Source organism: Anopheles coluzzii, chromosome 3 (genome assembly GCF_943734685.1).
Source record: "Anopheles coluzzii chromosome 3, AcolN3, whole genome shotgun sequence".
Taxonomy (NCBI): Eukaryota; Metazoa; Arthropoda; class Insecta; order Diptera; family Culicidae; genus Anopheles; species Anopheles coluzzii.
Window position 1 is genome coordinate 93,152,043 of NC_064671.1, and position 22,300 is coordinate 93,174,342.

At 48.0% G+C, this 22,300-nt stretch overlaps 1 protein-coding gene across 2 annotated transcripts in view; it reads right to left on the minus strand.

Annotated features, from left to right (window-relative positions):
- Window positions 1-22,300, minus strand: part of LOC120955026 (G1/S-specific cyclin-D2) — a 37,360-nt gene continuing 15,060 nt past the window's right edge. For both annotated transcript variants that reach the window (XM_040375483.2, XM_040375485.2), the window contains exons 4-5: window positions 18,910-19,066; window positions 1-1,500 (exon numbers count right to left, since the gene is read on the minus strand). In XM_040375483.2, coding sequence (XP_040231417.1) covers window positions 1,127-1,500; window positions 18,910-19,066 — 531 coding nt within the window. In that variant the 3' untranslated portion in view covers window positions 1-1,126. The remainder of the gene's footprint in view (window positions 1,501-18,909; window positions 19,067-22,300) is intronic.

Consider the following 22,300-nt stretch of genomic DNA (forward strand, 5'->3'; position numbering starts at 1 on the left):
TTGAAAAACGATAACGGAGCGGTGTTGGTTGACGATTCATATACATAGTAACACAAAAAACATGTGTGAAAACGTTTGCATGGGTTTTCTCTTCGTTTTTGTTTTCCTTTTTTCAATTTTCAACAGCTTCAATAGAATCGAACAGAGCAAACAAACGCGAAAAAAAAATGGTGTATAAGAATTCTTGTAACTCGGTATCAATAAGAACTGATTAAAAAATATAGCGCGCACGACGCATATGAGGCGAGAGCCCACACACTAACACCGGCGCTAAGGGAAAACAAGATCGCGCGGCAAAAGGAAGAAGATGATATGAAGAATGGGGGACGCGGCGAGGGATTGGGGGATTGTGTGTGTAAAGGTGGTGGAAGTTCTTAACTATTTATACTAATATTTACAAAAAAAAAATAAGAAGAAGAAACTAGGCCAACAACAGAGTGGGGGCCCTCTCCCTCTTCTCCAAATCCTATATAACTAGTGAACATGTCCGCGTGGAAAGAAGGTCAGTCTCTCAAAAAGGGGATGGAGGCTGAGGTTGATTGGAGAATGGGATAAAGCTTATCGACTACCCATATCAGCACGTAGCAGCACAGTGTGTGTGTGCGTTGCTGCCTCTATACAAATGCCACATTTATATGTATGCATGCCTATTTTTTCTGTTTGTTTTCTGCGTTTTCTGTGAAATCCTTCGATATTTTTGGTCAACTTCATCGCCGCGCTCTAAATGCCTAACACCACTCGCTTCCTTCCCGCTTCACTCTTTCTAGCTCGTTGCTACTCTATGAACCCTGCTGCTGCACACACCCTTGCTAAAAAGCGATCCGTCCACCAGTCCATTGTATGGAAAAGGAGGTTAGATTTGTTATGGCTCCATTAAAATCATACTCATCCGCAACGACGACGACAGCACGATGTTCCGATGTTCGATTCTCGCCAAAAAAGGAAACGCGCTTCTTCTTTGCAGTGTGTGGCGCGCCGGGGGGTTGTTGCTCTGTATATGTATGCGCACGAAGAAGTGATTGAAGAGATATTGCATTTGTGCTTACGATGTGTATTACAAGGAGCATCATCTTCATCTCCTTTCCCTCCGAAAGACACACACACTCTCTCTCTCACCCGAAAGAGTTTAGAAGTAGATGAACTGTACGTCCGTGGGCGTTTCCGGTTGCTGTTGCTGGGGTGCCCCGCCGGTACTGTTGCTGGCGCTGGCCAGCTTCTGGGGAGCCTGCTGGTACTGCTCCTTACAGCTGCTGCCGGCAGCGGCGAGCTGTGCCTGCTGCTGGGCGACCTGCTGCTGCTGGCACTGCTTGTCCGCAATCTCGCGCGCCACAATGTCCTCGATGATCTTCACGATCAGGTCGATCTTCTCCAGTTCGTGCATCGTCAGCCGGCAGAGGTCGTAGCCGACGGCGAGCTTGGTCGATACGTTCAGGCCGCGGGTGGCCGACGCGATGCAGGAAACGGCCAGCAGCGATGGTTCCACTTGCATGAAGATGGTTTCTGTGTGAATGAGCAGAGAGGGAGAGAAGGAGAAGCAAATACACGCGTTAGTGACAATCGTACAAAATGATGATGTAGTAACAATCTCGCAGGTAAATGTAACACAGGAAGTTTGGGATAAAGCCATGGAGCTATGGGAAGAACACAATAATGGTGAGATTTTGCCAATGGTTAATGGGTCACAACATCGATACAATCATATTTTGTGCCTCTTTTCTACTAAAAGCTCTTTTCACCGCTGCGCCCTGTATCCGAGAAATCGCCTCCTTACTCAGGTAGACGACGACGCAGTGAAAGCAAACGAAAACGAAGATGAGAACGAAAACGAAGATGCACCTCGGGAATAGTTCTGCTGCTGCTGGATGAACCATCAAATCTTTGCGGGAATGTTTTCTGTGCAATCCTTAAGCGCACCATGCAACCGTGACCATCCATCTTACATTATCTCTGCCGTCAACCGAAAGGAGATGCAGCGGCACAACACCACACTACACACACACCAAACCAAGATGATGTTGTTCTTCGATTTCATTTCGCTCGTACCTTCTCTGCTCTCTTGAAAGCAGGGGGATATGGTTAGGTTTTGCAGGATATTTCGGGTTGTTTTTCTTCTGCTCAAATTTCTCGGCAGGCTTTCTGCAAGCAAGCTTCGGTTCGTCGTTTTGCTGCAGAGACGAGCAAAAAACACTCCACACCAAAACACACACACACGTAGGCAAACGGAAAGGATCGTTCTACAAAGACAATAAATAGACCTTTTCGCTTTACGAAGCTAGTGCGAGAGCCGCACTTTGTTTTGGCTGCAGGATGAAGTTCTTTTTTCCCATCCTTCGCCCGTAAACTGTATATACAGAGCAAAAAGATTTGTATTTGTTTGAATTGCACTCGTCGAAGCAGCTCCTCTCTTTTTCATGCGCATCTCTACCTCACTCTCGTCCTTCGTAGAAAAGCACCAATAACGCACACGTGTGTGAGTGGAACAAAACACTCCCAAAGCAAATGTTGGAAAATTTTAAACGCTAGACCAAAATTAACACTGCGCAGCAGCATCCGGTGCATCATAATATCACCGGATCGTACGCATAAAGGCCGCCTCAACAAAACGCATGCTAAAATATCACGCATAAACACACAATTGCACCCATAATTTAATGGGTAAATAAAAATAATCAATCGAAACGAGTGCACAACAGCACACAGCCGAAAACAACGCACTTTTCCGAACACATTTTGGTACGGTTTTTTGGGGGGTTCGTTCATTTGCGGCAATTGTTTATTTGCCGGCGATTTATTGCGGGCTCGTCGTTCGTAGCGAGGATCATAAACCTTCCCTAACGACGAGCAAATCCTTAATGCAACAACATAACCAGTTAGAGGATGGGAAGTTTATAAAATCCTGGGTCATTCTTGCACCGTTCGGGTTTCCTCCCCCTTTTGTTCGCCCTTTTCTTCGCTCCACCAACTGAGTTGATCCTGTGTGGCACATACACACGCAGTAGTTGTTAACCGAAGGCTTTGCAACGCAAAATTAAACATTGCTTTGCTCATTTTGGGTTTCAGATTCCGGCGCAGATCACAAAAAGCGAGCCGATTTTATTGTGGCACAGGAGACGCAGCAAACGTTTGAAAGCTTCTTTGAAGCGCGGCATTTACAATCTTTTCTCGGATTGCAACGCTTATTGCACAGCACACACACTGTTCTCCTCTTGCTTTCCGGAGTTTTTATTCCTTTTTATGATATCTCCCTAACATATCCTTCTCGCACACGCTGCTTGTCCTGCAAACCGTGCCTTCCCTTGCATTGAAGTTGTTTGTTTGGCGTCAGCGCGCGCGCGCACACACAGGATCATGAAACCACCGAAAAAAACCCCTAATTGCAACACACAAAAAGGGGAAACCAAACACAAAGACGGCAAAAATCAACACCCAATAAAATTCCCCCGGCAATGAGGCGCAGCAAATTACATGCGCCGTTGCCATCATCGCCACCACCACCACCACCATCACCACCGCCATCAAATTGGAATGCAGCCCTGCCTGCCAGAGGCCAGCAAGCAAGCGGTAGAGTATTGTGCATGGAAATTTAAACAAAACACAAATTCCTCCACAACAGCAAAAGGAATCATTTTACAGCACAGACAGACCCTTCCCCGTACACGGGAGACATGCGAGGGAGAGGAGCAGCAAAAGCAAAAGAAATGAATATTCTTTTACTCAATCGCGGTGCGCGCGAAAGAATGTTACATATTTCACATGTGCACCGGTCAGCAGTTGCTCAAGAAAAGGGGTTTAACCCAGCGACGATGATGACGACGGCGACGACTATCGTCGTTTCCTTCGGGGCGGAAGTATATCGGATTACGTAGGCGGCGGTGGTGGCTATTCTTCCCCCCTCAGTGTGCAATGAAAACAAGCAAAAAAACTGAGTCTAATTACGCCATCGTGTACGCGGCGGTCCCGCGTCCTCTCTCATACTTCCAGGCCAGCGCAACAAAAAGTGCAAAATTCTCCAACGATTTCGTCGAATCGGATTTGCTTGCAACGTCGTGTGTGTGAGTGTATGAGCTTACTCCCTCTACATCTACCTCCTTCCTCGCGCTCTCTCTCTCGTTCTATGTTATACTATCTTATCCGCGTATGTACAGGAATGCACTTGGAATACAACACACGAGTCGAGAGAAACGATGATAACACAACTGTGTTGCACTGCGGCGTTGCACTCTTCCCGAAGCGTCGAAGAGTGCTGTATTGCAAAACAACACATAACAAACCCCCGAATCTGGCATGACGCTGAAGGGGCATTTAAAAGATATCCGGTCGTCGACTGCCGGCAGTGATGGGGGACATGGACAGATGACGTTCGATGGAGAAACTTGTCTACTATCGCGCGCGTACGCCAGCTGCCCACTCTAAAGGTGCAAAATAAAGGCCCCACCAACATCTTGCAGCTTTCCTTTGGCGAGCGCGAGAGCCAGGTGGTGTGTTGTGTTATTGTGGTGGTACCCCCTCGTTTTAATTCCTTTGTGCTTAAAAGCGCACGTTTCGCGTTTAAATGTCCTCCTTCATTTTTTTGCAATATGCTGCGGGTTTTTTCTTCTTCTGTCCATCCCCGCACAAATTGGCGCGTTGTTATTTTGCAGCACAAAACCCCGAAAGCACGCACACACACTTCATTGTTCCTGCTGCTGCTGCTGCTGGTCGCGTCTACCAAGCTTTGTTTACAAACAACCGACATCCTTCGGGGCTTCTCCCTCTCTACACATCCTGGCGTGCAGCGCAGAAAGACGATGGCTGCATTAAAAAATAGCGCATGGACCCGCCGCAGCACAGCTTTCTCGGCCCGTAAACACGAAGAAACGAGGTAGCACCTTGCGTTGTGGCTTTCGAATACGCGCGATCAAGGATATTCTCTTCGTCTCCTGCTGCATTTGGGTGAGCGAGCGAGGATCAAAACAACGGATGGGAAGGTATGGGGTAAGATGCAGCATACGGGAAACATATTTTTGTTTTGTCTGTCCAGTGCAGGCCCCGTCCGTCGTTTATGTTTTACCCTGCGCGCTGCTCTGTTCATCACTCACACGCAAGGCACCTGTCGCCAGCGTCATCAGGCACACAACACATCCCACCATCCGAAGCCTCTTTCTCTACACTTCTGCAGCATAATTTAAGTGTTTTCCGTTTTGTTTTGGCATCGGAGTTCCCCCCCCCCCCTTCTACTATACCTGCATCCACAGCAGTACCCACCCATTATCACAACCACCTTGTCTCCCTCCTCTTCTGCTTTCGACCGATCGATGCACCAGCGAACGATCGACAACGTAGAGAGGAGGCGCTTCTCTTTATACATATCCTTTAGGAAAGATGCTCAATCATCGCGTTCACCTGCGCACCGGTGTGTTGCAACCGAGAGCCAAACGCACCACCTGCCCCTCATTTACGGATATCTTTTTTTTGGGTATGTTATACTCGATTAGCCCGCGATTGTAACCCACTGCTGCTCTGCTCCCTGCCTTCTCGTGTTCTGAAACGGAAGGAAATGGTTAGGCAAAAAACGGCTCATCGCTGAAGAAACGAACGACATAACGAAGAGTGTGTGCGCCTTAGAGTTATTATCTTAAACAGTAGATGAAGGCTCTCCGGATCCTCCTGTTTGTAGCAAACATAAATTGGCTTTAAAGAGAGAGAGAGAGAGAGAGAGAGAGAGAGAGAGAGAGAGAGAGAGAGCCACAACACCTTAAACGAAATCATGAAGCGCTCCAGCATTAACACAGTTCCCCCCCAAAGCAATTTTGGGTTCTTTGGGGTGTTTAAAGTAAAAGGCGGCTTCGTTTTCGGCGGGGGGCTTTTGCATAATTTGGAGCACACTTTGCCTTCGGGGGATGTTGTTCGCAAAATGCATCAGACTTTGAAAAAAAAAATGCAGCCAAGACAAGACACGACTCCATCGCACCGGGGTGATTTTGGCGCCTTTTAATTGGACGGGGAAGGTCTACCGTCTTCACTTCATTACTGCGCGAAAGCATATCCATTTTATGCTTTTTTCAGTGATCGAATTCTTTGCCGGGGAATTGAGTGCTGAACGTTTACAGCCAAATGTAATTACTATCTTTCAAGCGAAGGGGGCCCCTAAAACTGTGCGGCCATTACGCTTCAAGCAGTAAGTGTTGGTTCAGTTTGAGTTAAAATTGTCATTACCGAAGACACATGAAAAAACCCCTACCCAATAAGTGTCATTGACAGAGCAACAGTGAAAAAATAGAGTGTGTGGCGGTTGCTGCTGTTGCTGGGACCGTCTGTGTCGCCATGTACACCCAAGCAGAAAACAGAAGGTAGTCATTACTACCTTTAACCGGAAGAAAAGTAGCACACATCCATCTTCCTGTGTGGACCCCTCTTCTTTTTCTCCGAGCAGCACATAACGGAAGTAACATTACACATTTACACAAAAAAATGAGAATGACAAAAGAGCGGTTATCAAACCCGATTGATCAAACGATGATCACCATTCGTTGCTGCACAGATGGCCCTGGGGGATGACGACGGGTGTGTGCACACAGCACATGACGACGACGACGACGGGTGACACGCCATCGCAAAAGCAGGACACAAGAAGGCGATCCTAGAGACCTGGCCCCCTGTGTAAGACGCCGCACGCACTCACAGAGCAAATGTCGCTATATCATATTCTCCCCCGGGACCCGGCCCGGCCGCCTTTATTTTTCCACTCCGATAGCTTTTTATTAGAGACGACGCGATGTAACGTCTTCAACACCTGGTGTGTATGTTTGTCGTTTGGGTTTGCGGCGTCCCTCTGCCAGGAATATAATCAACGATCGCTACAATTTCAATCGCAGGACGACAATCTTCTATAGCGTGGTGACGCGCTATTGCACGCGAAGGGACGAAAACACACGCTTGCTGCTGCAGCACACACTCTAAGAAAATGTGCACAACTCCCTCCCTCCGTGGCAAGGTAAAGGCGAATCGAATGGTGGTGGTGGTGGTGGTGGTGGCTACGGTCGGTTGGCGGTGGTGATCCTTGCCTCCTCCTTTCCTGCTCCTTTTTCTTTATTGCGCCATTTGTTACTGGGCGAAGGTAACAAAAAAAGGACAAAGGTGACGACGCACCCTCTCTTTACCTCTCTCTCTCTAAGCATTTGCGTCATTTCCACCTGGACCTTAGGAGGAGTCCTTATCATGCATTAAACAAAATTGTAGAAAACGATCGGTGGTGTCAAGGTGTTTCTTTTCTTGAAGAAATGAAACGCTTTTTCCGTCTCCCCTTCACTAAAATATACATTTTTCCTCCCGCGATACGCCGCATTTTGATTACGATTATTATTTATTTCTTCTGCATTTCGAGGATAGAAACGAGGGAATGCAACGGCAATAGCAGGAGGGATGGCTTTTATTTAATTTACCATTGCAACAACATCTGCCGCTGTCCCCGGTGGTCGCGCAATCGCAATTGAAGGAAACGATCGGGTCCTTAGGAATTTCTTTACAGCCCCCGATTGTTGGTGTGCCGGAATTAAAGTCCTCCTAGAAGGCATACACAGTACCCGTACCCCAGGATTTCGTAATAATACACCCCACACACACACACAGCACGACGTTTTGCAATGCGTTTGAAAATGTAAACGAACATTATTTCCTAGCCTCAAGGAAAGGACAGACGACGAACCCGGGATTAAATCATGAAATGTTTCATTAGGAGGCTTTTCTTCTCCCGGGCGCTCTCTCTCTCTCTCTTTATTGTCGATCTCCACCCCATCATCATCCACGAGAGCCAGCTGCAGATTATGATCGTGCAAAATAAATTATCACGATTGTACAATACACCACCCCATCTTCGAGCGAGAAAAAGAAAGGGAAAGATCATGGTGTATTGGAATTTTTATCGATCTGCAGAAAACGATCGATCGCAAACAAAAGCGCGCTGGAGCAGGAAAACAGATAATAATCTTCTCCCGCGTCTTGCGAAACGAATTCAAACGATATAAAGGTAGCGGCGGCAGCAATAATTTCGTTGAAAGAATCGAATTTATCAAAACACCGTCAAACACATGCGGCGATGCTTACACTTCTGTGCAATGCCGCCGCCGTTTCTGGAGACGGGAGTAGTTCTTGAGAAGAAGAAGGGAAGGATATACCCATTTTCAAAACGGGAAACCGTTTCGAATTGCACGGATTCGATCCGTTTCCTGTCTTTGTTCCAAACAGCAGCAACGGAGCAGAGCTGTGGAAAAGCTAAGCAAAACGAGACGCACCGCAACACACTACTGCATGTACACACAGCAAAAGCAAATGTACACACAGAGTTCTGCAATCGGCTCTTCTTGAATGCTCTGTGGCAGAGCAGCAACGGTTTCCGTGCAAGAAAAGCGGCAGTAAAGAGAGACAGAGAGAAAGAGGCTGACTGGCTGGGTTGGTTGCAGAAATTTCAAGTTTTCACTTCTTGCTTCTTGCGGATCCTTTTTAAGACCGGGTTTCGGACCCACCTCAGGGCGCGACACACACACACAAACACGACAAAAGATGCCGAAGAAAATGAAAAAAAAAAAGGATTCAGCAAAGGTTAGTTTTCTGGGCTCTCTTTTAGCGTGCTTAAAGGAACGCGCGCCGTGAAGCTAACAACCTTCTCGCACAACCACACACCATCGCCTTCTCCTCCTCCTCGTCTGCCGTGTACAACGTCGAGGGACCCCAGAGGAGGAATACCGTTTTATAGTTTGTGTGTGAAAAATAAAGCAAGATTTTTGCGCATATATAATTTTGCATCGTCCGATAGAGAGGGAGAGAGCTCTAAACTGTGCTCGAGGAAGTAGGCTTGAAGATGTGCGCCACACACGCACCACGGATTCCTTTTGCCAAGATGTGGTAGTGTACCCTACCACACGTAACACACATCAAACGCTTTTGGGTATTGGAATACCGCGCTCGGGCAGTTCTTGTTATTTTGGGACGACGGTTTGGAGGTCCTAAAACATAATCACTCTATCCTATTATAAAAGACCTAACAAGAGCGAGCGAGAGAGGGAGCAAACGATGGGCCGTAAATCTATTTTAACCCCTTTTTTCGCACATCGAACGAATGGGAAAGGGGTAGAGGAGGAGGGAGGGGGAGCAATGTACCGGTTAAAACCCAAGGTTGCTTCAACGCCGTAGTCGTCTACCACCAGCAATTCGGAGAGGGCCTTTGCACAGGCACACGAGAGCGCGCCGTGTGTCTGGAGCCCGTCTTCTTTGAAGGTTAACGCGCGTGTGAGTCTTTCTGTCTCTCGTCTCTGTCTGTCTATCTTTACCGGTCACCGCGCAGAAGAGTGGCCCACCTAATGTAATGAGCTGAACGTTAGAAACGAAAACCGACTCTCTAGCCGTTTTACAACCAGTCGTGTGTGTGTGTGTGCTACGGAGACCTCGAGACAGCAAGGTCTCAACGACAACGGGCCCGGCACAGAGAGAGAGACTCGATTGATCCATCCGCCAAAATCCCACCTAACAGGTAGTAGAGTAGCAGAGCATTAAAGCAAAAGGGTACACTGGCGGTGATCGTAATAAATCTACATCTACACCGAGTGCTTTCCGTCTTCTGTCCCCTGATGTTGGCCTCTGCTAGAAGGTTCGATTAGTAGCGGAGCGTCAAAATTATAATATTTGTAAATATTGGCCCTCGGGCCAATTCGACACACACACACACACGCTTGAGAGCGCACGGAAGGGAAACGCACACGTTGTAGATTTTAAGGGATGATCGATGCGAATATTAGCAGCACACAGAAAAAAGGGTTAAGTGGAATGAATTTGCCTATCGTAAACTAGCCCCTCTGACATATCTTTTAAGCCTGGTGCGTTTTGAGTAGGGAATGACAGCTTTCCAAACCCCATACCCTTGAGAGAAGCCAATCCGCCACGGGACGCATGTATTGATTAGCCTGCGTGCCCTCAACACTCTATTTGAAAATCGCAACACACGCACCCTCTTATTAGCATATGCGAGAGCAAGAAAATGGGACAGAAAATGTCTGATCAGACTCCTGTGGAAGCGCTTAAGGGCAGTTTTAATTGATTTACGCATGCTTCTAGAGGAGGAGTACTGCATACCATGTCAGAATTCATGGGAAAACCGTTGCCTTATTTTCGTCCTCGTTTACTCTTACCCAACACGCGCAACGATCTTCCAGGGCAAAACGCAAAAGATCGAAATCGAGTTGTCGGTGAGAAAGCAGAGCGGAGTGTGTGTTCCTCCTTCCAGGAACTGCGCAGGCACACAGGAGAAGAGAAGGACTTGGGCAGCATATGCAACCAGACATAACAACACGCACAACAGAAGAGATGCCCGATCGGTCAGGTTCAATTCTTGTCCGTTTGTACCGATATTTCTCTTTGCCCACCACCAATATGCGTTGTTCGTCCGAGACGGGCGACTCTTTTCTCGCTTATTACTTCAAGGCTCTTGCTGAGGACCCTGTTTCTCGGCCCGGAGGAAAATGGAATAAAAGGAAAGCAAATGCGAACGATTGCTAAACAAGTGTACCCATCCCACCGACAGCAGCAACCATCACTCGAGCAGAGAAGACTTGGGCTTGGGTTGCAACATCCACACACACAGAGCAAGAATAACGATGCACAAGAAGGATTCGAGTTTTACTGTAAACAAAATCTGGAAAATCTTGTGTTTGGACGAGGCAACCAACTGCAAAATGAAGTCGTCCTCGCGTTCCACCGTGGAGGAGAGAACGATCTTGATTTCCCTTTAAACTAATTAATAACAATTGCAAAAAATAGACAATCGATACCTCAACCAGTTTAAAAGGCCAATTCATCACCACTGATGCTACCTCCTCGTCCCTCCCTCTCTGGAGGACCACTAAAACCCAGAGCCCAGAGCTTACTTGAGAAATGGGAACAGTGAAGAAAAACCAACCAGCAAAAAGGGCGAAAGGAAACCTATGACGGTCAACAGCATTGCTGCCTGCCCGTCCGAAAAAGGGAATTTTCCTACGCGTATCTGTTTTCTTGACCATGGTCGGACAACAACGCACCAGCATTTTAAAAGCATACACCACATCTCTCATCGCCAGCCTTTTGGGGCCCTCTTCTGGTAGTGGTTTTAATTATTTATGTGCATATATCAACCGAAATTGAAAACCTACCGGTGGAACGAAAACGTGTAAAACTCAGCAGCGGAACCTGCGCTTGTGTGTGCACGTGGAGGACGTGATGTCCCACCCGAATGATGAAATGCCTCATAAGTGCTGCCAGCGGAGACACGACAGACAGCGAACCCCTTCTTTTGGTTACACACACACAAAACAACAAGAACGTCGTGGGGCCTTTTTAATGTCCGTTTGAGAAGAGAGGCACGTGCTCACTGTGTTTTATGTTATTTCAAGGCGGTCAAGAAACGGGAGGGAGAGAGAGAGAGACAGGAGGACGACGCGTTTTTCCTTACGGCATTTCTTAAAGAGCCACACGGTTGTCTCCCGATCAATCGATTTGATGGGCGGCTGAGCTGGTGGAAAGCGGTGGCGGCGCGCGTGAATGCATTTAGCTAGGAATCGATCGAAATCGATATGGTGGAGGCGCGCAAACGAGGCAAGGGAAACCGTTTAAAGGGATGTACACACTGTGTAATTGTAATTGCTCTCAATGAACTACCCCGGGGTGGGGTTATGGTGCCGGAGGAAGGTGAAAATGACCTTCCGCCGCCTGGCAGCATTTTTTTCCCCCGTTCGCGACAGACAAAAGGTGGTGCTGCGCGCACAACTGCATTAAACATCATGCCAAAAGCCCGTGTTGTTTTGTCTCAGGGAGCTCATACAAATGTGGTATTGCGCGAGCGCAGGCGCGCGCGTGTTTAAATGCAAGCTGCACAAAATTAGCCCATTGTGCAATACACCACACCGTCGATCGTCATTCGATCCTTGTTGTTGACGAAAAAAAAAAACGGGAAAAGAATTCAAAGTGAAAGAAAAAAAAGTAAAACGACGACTACGACACGGCATCAAACTGCCGCGGCGAGAAGGTACGACGCACCGTCAAGGAGGAGAAAGGGAACGAAAGGGGCAGACTAGTCCCAGACCCAGAAAAAAGGAGGGCAGCAGCAACAGCAGCAGGCGCAAGACCTCGCGCGACACCGAGACGTGATTTTAAATCGGAAATAATTAAGAAGGATATCTCGTTGCACTCGACAATATCGTGCCTCGGTCTAAGAGTATGTTATAACGCAAAAAATGCATCCTTCAAGCACGATAGACCCCTTCTTCTCGCGTACCACAACAAGGGCAGTAACAACCGTCTTTGCGTCTTCTAAGCGGAAGAGGAATTGGCCAGGTGTGATTGTTATAAAGATTTAATATTTTTTTCTTGTTTAATTTCTAGACATGAACACAAACATAGCACACAAAAGGAGAAACAAGGCATCAATGTCACACAAGATTAAAAAAATCCATTTCTCCCCGTAATCTATTCGATATTGAAAAACTTCTCAAGAGTGATTTAAACTTCATCCGTTCATTTTTTTGGTTTATTATCCTTTATTTTTTATTCCTTCACTAGAAAAGGGATCGCCTTTCCTTTACCCGACGACAAACGAGCAAAAAATACGAATCGTAAAGCGAAAGTTTCTACAGTTTTTTTCTTCTATTAAATTCCTTCACAATGCCACATCTCCCTTGATCCCCTCTCCTTCCATTCCCTTTGTAAGAGAAGATTCAAAATAACGGCCACCAAAAATCCTGCCACGGAGTCAACGACGCTAGCGCGTGTGTGTGCTCTGCGCTGCTGCTGCTTTCTTTGTGCCCAAAATGTTCGGTAGCAATTGATTTTGATTTGGATTATCATTATCATTGTGCCATTATTTGGAGAAAATGTGTTTTCTATCGTCGTTAGAAGGGGTCTACAGAGAGAGAGAGAGTTCCCCTTCGAACATGCGTTACCTTCTTGAAGGGAGAAAGACTTTTTCTGCAGCAAAAACGATGAAACCGGAGACGGACAGTGTTATTTAATATGGGGAAGGAACTACTCTTGGTGCAGCTTTGGGTGCAAAATTTGTTGCCAAAAAAATGTGACAAATCCTTCGTTAAAAAGGATCTTTCTAAGATCTCGCTTTTTTTAGCGATCACAGCATGTGACTGAACAGTATTAAGAACCCATCGAAGATACGCTCTCTTCGACGTCGCTGGAGAAATGATTGAGTGGCGCGCGTTGTGATTCCCTTCCCCGTCGTGCTTTTAATTAATTTTCTCCTTTCTAATATTGCACGCACCGGTGTTGTCCCTTGGCTTTCGTGCTTTTGCTATTTTTTATTGATTCCATACGTTCATTGCAACCGTATTCCACGAGGGGTTTTCACAGGACGAACAAAAATAGGTCCCTTGATTTATCGTCTACCGGTCAGGATTTATTAATTGACAAAACCTACCTATTTTCTTGGCCACATTCCCTAACGGGGCCCTTCTTCTTTCTGCCGGTTCTGGTTCCTGGCAAGTACAGGAATGTTGTACACATCTCCCCCCGTGTGCTCATAAAAAGGGTAAGTGGTAAGGAATTTTATAACCCAAAACAAGACTTGCCGCCGTTACACAGAGTGCTCTTGCGTTGCGTTACAGCAGCATCAGAGCAGCAAAAGGAGTACTAGTAATTAATTTATTGATCATGCGGTGTCCCACCAACCCAAAACCCCGTCCCAAACCAACAAAAAAAAGGGTGATAAATTTCTTCCAGTTTAATCGGGGCAACAGTTTCCCAAGGAAACCGTTGCCAAAACAAAAACACGTTGTTGCGGCTTTGTAAAGTTCCGTTTGTTTCCGAGAAGAAAGTGGTTCCTCTTCACGGTCCCTTTTTAGAGGATGACGCGCGTTCGGGGCATCCTCGAGGCGGGAGACACACGGGCCGCGGTGTGTTCCAGGAGCGGATACCACAGACAAACAGGAGGAGGAACGAGTTTTCCCTTCCGCAAACAGTGCATATCTCTTCACAGGACATGCACAGGGAACCTACCTTATCGCACCGTGCGTTCAAGAGTAGGGTCCCGAATATCTCAAAACCTCGGTGGGAAATTGGACAAAAAGGTACAAACTTGATCTGATACATGACGACGATGGGGACGGAAACAGGTCTAGTGTGTGTGTGTAGGGAGAGAGGAAGAGGGAGAAGCGATCCATAAGACAGTGTCACACACCTCAGGAAACCTTTAAATGAAACGGCCCGTTTGCCATACAATGTTGCAAGCGCGCAAACGGTCACAGTAACTCACCGCTCAAAATGTAAATGACGACTCCTTCTCTCGAGGCTATCTTATTCATTAGCTGGCGGGAGAAATCCAGCGAACAATGTGTGACAGGAACCAACCCCCCCCCCCTCCCCCCCCCACAGAGGATCAGCGAGTGTGCTTTACCGGCAATGTCCAGGGAGAGGAGGTTCTTGTTTAATCTTGCAATGATGCCTTCATACTCTTGCCCAGAAAGACATTGTGCCAGTATCATTATCATCAGTGCGTGCACACAACCCAACAACAATTGCATGAGTTGCAAAAATGGTTAAATTTAGTCAAACAGACGAATAAAACCGGTTGCAGTCGCAAGGTAAGACGAGATATCTGGGGGATATCTCCTGGGACTGAATGGCTCACACATTCCCATCAAATCGGACAGAGCGACGTTAGCAGCAGCAGCTGGCAGAGAGGTAGATGACAACCTTCTTTCATACACAATTTTGACACTGTCTCGGCTTGAATGTTTGCGTATGTTTTGTGGAATGCATACTAAACACGTCGTCATTCTGGAGGTTGGTGTTGATCACTCGGCCCCGGTCGAAGGAATCACAACGCAACCGGTGTCTGCTTATAATGTCAACCCCTTGTTGTGCCTCCTACAAGGAATTATCGCACTCTTCAGCCTAAAGCGGGGCAGATGGCAGATGCAAGACATCCAGGTCTTGTGTAGCTCTATAGGTACTAATCCGATTCTTCCCCTTGTCGTGTCTGATATCGTGCGGCAAACAGTGCAAACATTGAAACGGGGGAGATTCTCTACCGCCACACATACTGGAGAGATATCTCTTCCATAACAGCTTGATATTTAACTTCCTCGAATCGATAAGATCAGACCGTTGGTGGAAAGGTTGGTTCTCTGTTTTAGTTTGCTACACACACCACAACGGAACATCGACCCCGGAAGAGTTGCTCGAGGCTAAAAATAAGGTCTCCTGAACTTCTTCCCGAGCAGGTGATGAAGAACACGGGGCTGTGCTGGTTGGATACGCTTTTACCAACGGCCCAACAACAGCCAGCACAACGCAAGACAGACGTGCAGCAATATCCTTTTGCGTAGAACTGAGGCGCGCAAGTCCGCGTACCGTTTATCATAAAATGTTGGATCTCCTTCGTTGGGAGGTCTACATCAGAAGTTAAAACAGGACTTCGGGCGCGCCGTTTCGTTCCCATAGGAAGAAGGTATGCCCCCCCCCCCCCTTCCCCCTCTCCCAATTTTGCTGCCAGATTATTAATTGGCCCGAGCGACCAATAACAACAGCACGGGAGAAAAAAGTGGTGCGGGCATTTAAAAACAACTCGCGCAGGGGGTGAAAAACTCGCACTTCCTAACGTGGAAAATGACCCTCGGGGCAAGTTCCTCTTGCACACACAGGTTTTCTTTCTTCTCGACCCCCGTTTATGGTGGTGGCATGTGGTGGAACGGACTTTGAGTGTGCGCGCGCGCGTCTGACTTTCAAAACTGGCAAGGCTATTAAAACGCTAAAACAAAGCCAACAACAATACACACAACACACATACAGTTGACAACATGAAGGAAGGTATTTCCCTCTTCAAAAATAGCTCTCCTTCTTCTGCTGGAGCAGCAAACCTGTAGAATATCATGATCTGAGTGTGTCTTGGACTACACACCAAGTTCGCGCCTGTCGGAATTCGACCATACAAACAATTGGCCGTTGACAGTTTTGAGATAGAAAGAGAGGTGGTGGGGCACACACACGCAAAAGGGGACCCTCATTAGAAAGCGAACCGGAAATTAACATAAATTTCTCCTTTTTCCACCTGCACACGCAGCACACATTTGCACCGACGGTGGTGGCGGCGCGGCTTCCGGATTTTCCGAACTGATCGAGGTGTCGCGATAGGAAATAAAACTAGCGACCCAGTCAATTAAGGACACGTCCGGCTGGACCCAGCTGCGTACACAACACCTGCGCTTGCACCCATCAGGGTACCCCCTCCGATTCGGTTAAAGGTTAAAAGCACACTCACATCCTGATCAAGCACGCCAACAGGGTGTAATGAGCATGGGCGCACCGCCGTGTGGTAGAGTAGGTACCAGCAGCAACAGGCACCAGCAGGTTCTTGCTGCCTGTGCAACAACCTGTGTACGAGAGTGTCGGGAAGTGAAAACTCCTTCCTGCGTGGGTCATTTCAGCGGTGTGCAAAGCGAGCAGAGGTGTTAGGGCGCGCAGGAGAGATTCCGATGCACAAACAACACAACAAGGAGACCCACAGCACCACCAAATGGTCGTCATCCTTGGGTGCGTGTTGTAGCGGACCTTAAAACGGGACAGCAGCGATGGCAGCTGTTTGATGTTCGGAGCTCGGGAGTTGATCGTTTTATTTCCCTGTTCGTTATAGCGCGATCGAAGTGTATCGGAATGACGGGAAGAAAGGATACAAGGGACGCAACAGCAAAAGGACGAACGAGTTTGTAGAGTGCATTGAACAATAACGGGCAGCAGATGGTGCGCGCGCGAACTCGTTTTTATTATCCTTCGGGGGGTCTTGGGTAGGAAGTTGTAACGATTGGAACAACTTGTAATACCTGGCCACTTCCTCTTGAGACAGTTAGCAGCACAACACCCCTATAGTAACAAGAATCATCAAAAGTTTTGCATTCAACATCAACTCCTCGTTAGGTCCTTGGACTTAAGGTCCTCTTGTTCCAGCAGCATTCTCCAACCAACGAAGTCTTTCTTGCAAATCCGGCCATTTAACTTTGGAAAACCCCTCTCTCCGTTCTTCAGAGTTCGCAATCCTGTCTGGTTCTGTAGCGTCCTCTCACTCTCTCTTTATCTTCAGACACCACATATATTGGACAGCTCTCATGCTAGCGATTCCGGTTTGCCTGATTTTATTTCAGTTTTGTGTTGTCATCGAACCCCTTTTTCCCGGGATTCGCGAACACTACAATGCCATCATCTTCCACACGGGTATTTTTGCAAAAACCGTGGAGAGAAATGTCGGGAAGAAGGACAACGAAAACAGCGGCAAACCACCATACCATGCTGTAACCGTGAAGGGACACGACCTCCCGATTCGGGGTGTAACGCGCAGGAATCTGGTTCGTTTCCGCTTTGCTTTAAAAGTGGAGAGTGTGCCTGCGACTGGGAGAACGAGGTGACGAGCTATGGTCCAGGAGTGTGTGTGTGATTCAGTGTGCGCGCGTTGAGCCCTTTTACCGCAGCGCGATAGAGCAGTAGTAGTAGTCGTCGTAGTTGTCTCGCCGGCTCAGATTCGTGAAGCAACACGCTTCGACACCGCGGGGCTCTCGCGCGCTCGGGTTCGCGCTCGCAGTCTCGCGGATAACCTTGAATTTAAATATCCCCGAAAATGAATGTACCATTCAATTCGGGACGCGCGAGGGGAACACACATAAAGGGAACAACAGACCGAAACCGACCGAAAAACACATATAAAACACAGACAGGGTGAGAAGAAAGATTCCGCCGCCGTCGTCGTCGCCGTCGCCGTGGTCGTGAGGCAAGATTCGATCAAAAGAATATATATTCTCATCCTGCCTCCTGTCCCCTCCACCACCCAGAGAACTCTCTTCTTTCTATTCCCTTCCTACCCCGGAGGCGCCTTGCGCTTGCTTGGGCTGTGTACCGGCGCGAGAAGGCAATGCCACCGATTGGCATTGAAATCGAAGAATAATTGTCCTCGGGAGCTTCACAGTAGGGTTTGGTCGCCGCGAGAAGGAAACGGCGAGGCGCACAGACGGCAGAGGATACCGAAACGCGCGCGCTCCGAAATGCAATAAAACCAAAAATCCAATCACCTCAAAAGATGCGCTCCCTTCCTCCACGCTCGTTCCTTGTTATTGTTGCGATTCCACAATCGCCAAAAATTTCATCACGATCGCCTTCCTCCTCCCGGACACAGCGCTCCCGATCGCGTAACCATCGTCTTGAAGATAAATTTCAACCGAGTGAGAGAGGGCAATAAACGTGTAGTAAAAGAATTTTATGAAAATGACCTCGAATTAGAGACCTCCGTATCTCGCACACCCCATTGGGCGAGGGGACACTGTTGGTTGGACTCTTGCTCTCAGAACGCATTCTTAATGGCACGACGGCACCGGCAAGACACATTTCTCACATGTCGAGGAAGAGGAGATGTGTTTGCTTCCTTTCGTCGGTTGCGCACGTTTGACAAATCAATCCCGAATAAAAAAGCACAGAGTGAACAGTCCCCTTCGGAGAGCACCTAATGTCGATCGCTCGGGAGATTTACAGACATTCCATCACCAGAGAGACACCAGTATACACGGACGAGTCCCTGCCCTGGTCGGTCGGTCAGAAACAGCGGAAGGGCAATTTTATAGCGATCATTAATAACAGAAATGGGGGGAAAAAGGGCAACGACAAAACGGACGAACGAGCGACCTAAAACCACGCGCTGTCGTTGCGAAAGAGGGAATGTTTGGCAATTAACGAGAAGCACCACTAACGCACACACACATCCACAATCGTGTTGTTGCCGAAATTGCTTAATTGTGTGTGCACACAACCACTTGGAGGAAACAAGACTCGCGTTTCGATTGTGACCGACCGTTGATCGGGGAAAAAGGACATCATCTATCGCAAAACATTGCGCTCCTTTCTTCGCCTCAACCTTCGCCTTACCTGTGTTGCAGACGTGGATGAGGGTGTGCGCATGTTCGCGCAGCCGGGCATCGTCCGAGCCCCATTTGACGCGCTCCAGAATGTGGTCGACGTAATCGTACGCTGTCACCGCGTTGATGTTCCATTCGAGCTTGCTGATCAACAGCAGCTCCCAGTTCTGCAAGCGAAAAAAAAGAAGACAAAGAAGGTAAGTGAAACAGAAATTAAAAAGCGCGTTCGTTACGGAAAATAATGTCAGAATGTGTGTATGGATTATCGGGAGGCCAACTGTTGTTTTTTTTGCTGTTCTCTTAATGAGATAAGTGAAACACACACACACACCCTCCAGGCGCACGCGTCGAATGGAAGACATATGGTATAAGGACACACTTTATTGCTTAACCGTCTAAAAGCTTGCTTTAATTTATTCTGGAACGTGGCTTTCTTAAGCAGTTGAGCAACGCGTGGCGTAGCAACAAACATACTCCCCAAAAAGGACCCTAAAGGACGGCTCCCCCTGGGGGCACGTGCTCGCAGGAGCCACACACGCTTGCATAAATTTCGTGCACGGTCGAACGTGAAACGATGGCCACATCATACCACGCGTCTGCGCCTGTCAGGCCACATTTGAAAGTGTCTTTTCCCCAACCGAAAGGATGTAAAACTTTAATTTTGTAAGACTTAATAACCTACTCTCCATCCACTCTCTCTCTCTCTTTCTCTTTCTGTTTATCCGTTGTAGTTATTAATCGGCCCTTAGGCGCAAGCGCAACACTATTAACGTCTTCGAGGAAACAGAGAAATGAAATGGCTCAAAAACCGTTAAATTGAGCGCACTACAAGGGACAAGGGTAACTCCCTTCGGGGCACAGTTGTGTCCACAAGACGTACAGTACACAGTTTTACGTTGCAAGAGCTATAACAATGCATGTGGCTATTCCTCTGGTGCTCTTGCTGTTCTACAGAAAATCCTCCTCTCTTGACACAACCGTCCGCTTAAGGATTGTTTCTCGGTTTGTTTTGTCTTATACGAATGGGATAGGTTATGCAAATGTTTTTACAACCCCGAAGGAGACGACGTTGGGTCATTCATAGCCACACTCTTCCCCTCACCAGGGCCAACACACGGAGCTGCTGGGTGCATCTGTTCATGATTGACCGCAGGATTATATGGGCCGTGCGCATAATAAATCGTAGCTTTTGCGGTAAAGACCCTCCCGAGGCCCGTTGCATCTGTGAGACAAAAGACGGGAGTTGTCCTGCAGCAGCAGAGTGTGAGATTGTTTGATTGATGAATATCTGCACGACCCCGACGACACTCCAGCCGAAATCGTCCCATTGCTCGGATCTATCCTCTCCCGGTGTGGTCGCCGATCAAAGTTGCATGCTGCTGCTGCAGCTCTCCTCTAATGCTTCCCCTTCGAATCCCAGAAGCTGTTAATCACCATCTCCGCTACCTCTCTGTCTCTCCACGAAGGACATAAAATCCGCAAGCATGAACGGGTAGTTTCTCGTACGGTTTGCATCACCAACCACCACCGGGACCAACCGGTCAATCTCTTCATCAGTGTGACAAACACAGAGGGCTTCTTCCGGGATGCTGCCCAAACGTAAATGTCGTCTTCTTTTCCTCCCATTTTCTCAGTATGATGTGATTGTTGTGATGAATGGAATGCTGGAACCGTTTGTACACGCATCATTGCGCATTTATGGTGGTTTGGAGAAGAGTTCGTTCTTCCCTCTTCCAGGTTCTCCCGTTTTCTTCCCGTTCAGGATCGCGCCACAGTCCGAGCACTCTTCTCTCCTGAAGAAAAACACCGCACCACACACGAGCACGCATTTTTCTCCTTTCGATGGGTCTTTTGCGCAACGAGCACGACGGGCCAGGGCTATTGGCGGCTCCAGCGCCTTCAAACACAGCACACAACAAACAACGGCCCATTCAGTGCTAAAAAAAATCAGAATCATAAAAAATCTCATAATCGTCCTCTCCCACCCGGCCTGCTCTCCCCCATGTGCGCGCTCGTCGTTCGCAATCAAATCTCCCGCTCAAATCAGCGACGTCGCGCTGTGCTGTGTGCGTCGTTTCCTGGCGATTACCGGACCAAATAATAAGGGGATGGGATGGGTCCATTTATATACCTGGCGATGGTGTATGTGTGTTTATGTCCCGTGGAGCAAGCACGCAAAGAAGGAGCGCCGCCTCCGGAGAGCAGATCCTTGTGTACGCACATAAACACCACACCACCACCTTCGGTGTAGAGAAGTAGGGGTCGACCGAACTAAATTTAACCAAATCATCATCCAGATATCAAACCACAACGGACGAAAAAAAAAATGTGATCGTGCGCAAACGAAGGAGCAAAACAAGGCGCACACTTTAAAACAGCAAAGCAAAGCGCAAACCCTTAGCTGCTCGAGGGGCGATCACACGGACGATCGCCACGTTTAGGGGTTGCGCTATTTTAGCCTCCTTATGTTTTTTTTTTTTGCCGGACACACACACACACACGGACACAATCGGCGGCGGCATTCGATCGCTTCAAATCGTGCGTGATTCTTCAGTTCGTGGCCGGTGGTTGTGGTTGGTGATGATGTTGTTCTTCGCTTATTTTATCATTATTATTTTCATATCCTTCAGGGAAGGCGCTAAAAAGGGAATGCCGAACCTGTGTGCTCCGTAGCGCCTTTGTGTGCTTCGAAGACACCGAATATTCTAAGCCGGCCCCGTTGCGAGGCCGGCTATCGGCGGCAAAGACGCACCACAGGGTCGAAAGGTGAATAAAAAATGATCCTGATCGGCAGCAGCAATACAATAATAAGGAGAAGAGGACACAACAACAAAAAACAGCTACAGAAAAGGCACAAGGTAGCACCTTTTTAAAACGGCTTCAAGGAGGAGAGGAAGCTCTCCGTCACGCGCTAGAGTCCAATGTATTGCTGTTGTTGTTGTTGTTGCTGTTGTGGGGGAAGAATTTTGCCTTTTTTCGATACGGTTAAACATTCGAATCTCGGGGTTCACACCACCCTGCTACCCCTCTTCTCCCCTTCTCCAGATGATCCCACAGATTTTGGGCGCCGCTCTAAACTGGAAGGCACATTAACAAAAAAAATAGGGGCACATAAGGTTATGCGTGCGCTCGAGAGCCGCAAAAAGGATAGCCAGCCAGCCACACTACTGCTGCGCCCCATGGTGTGCGTGTGTGTGTGTGTGACTGTGTGAAAAGATCGCAAGCGAAAAACGGACAGAGAGAATCGTTTTTCGTTTGCGCCTGCTTCGATTTGATTGATGATCGGGAAGATAACAGGGCACCACCACCACCGGAGTCCGGGGCCGCAAAAGCCAATCTCACCGCTGGTCTCCGGCAGCAATACCGCGTCGTTTATGTGTGTGTGTGTGCTGCTCCTGTCC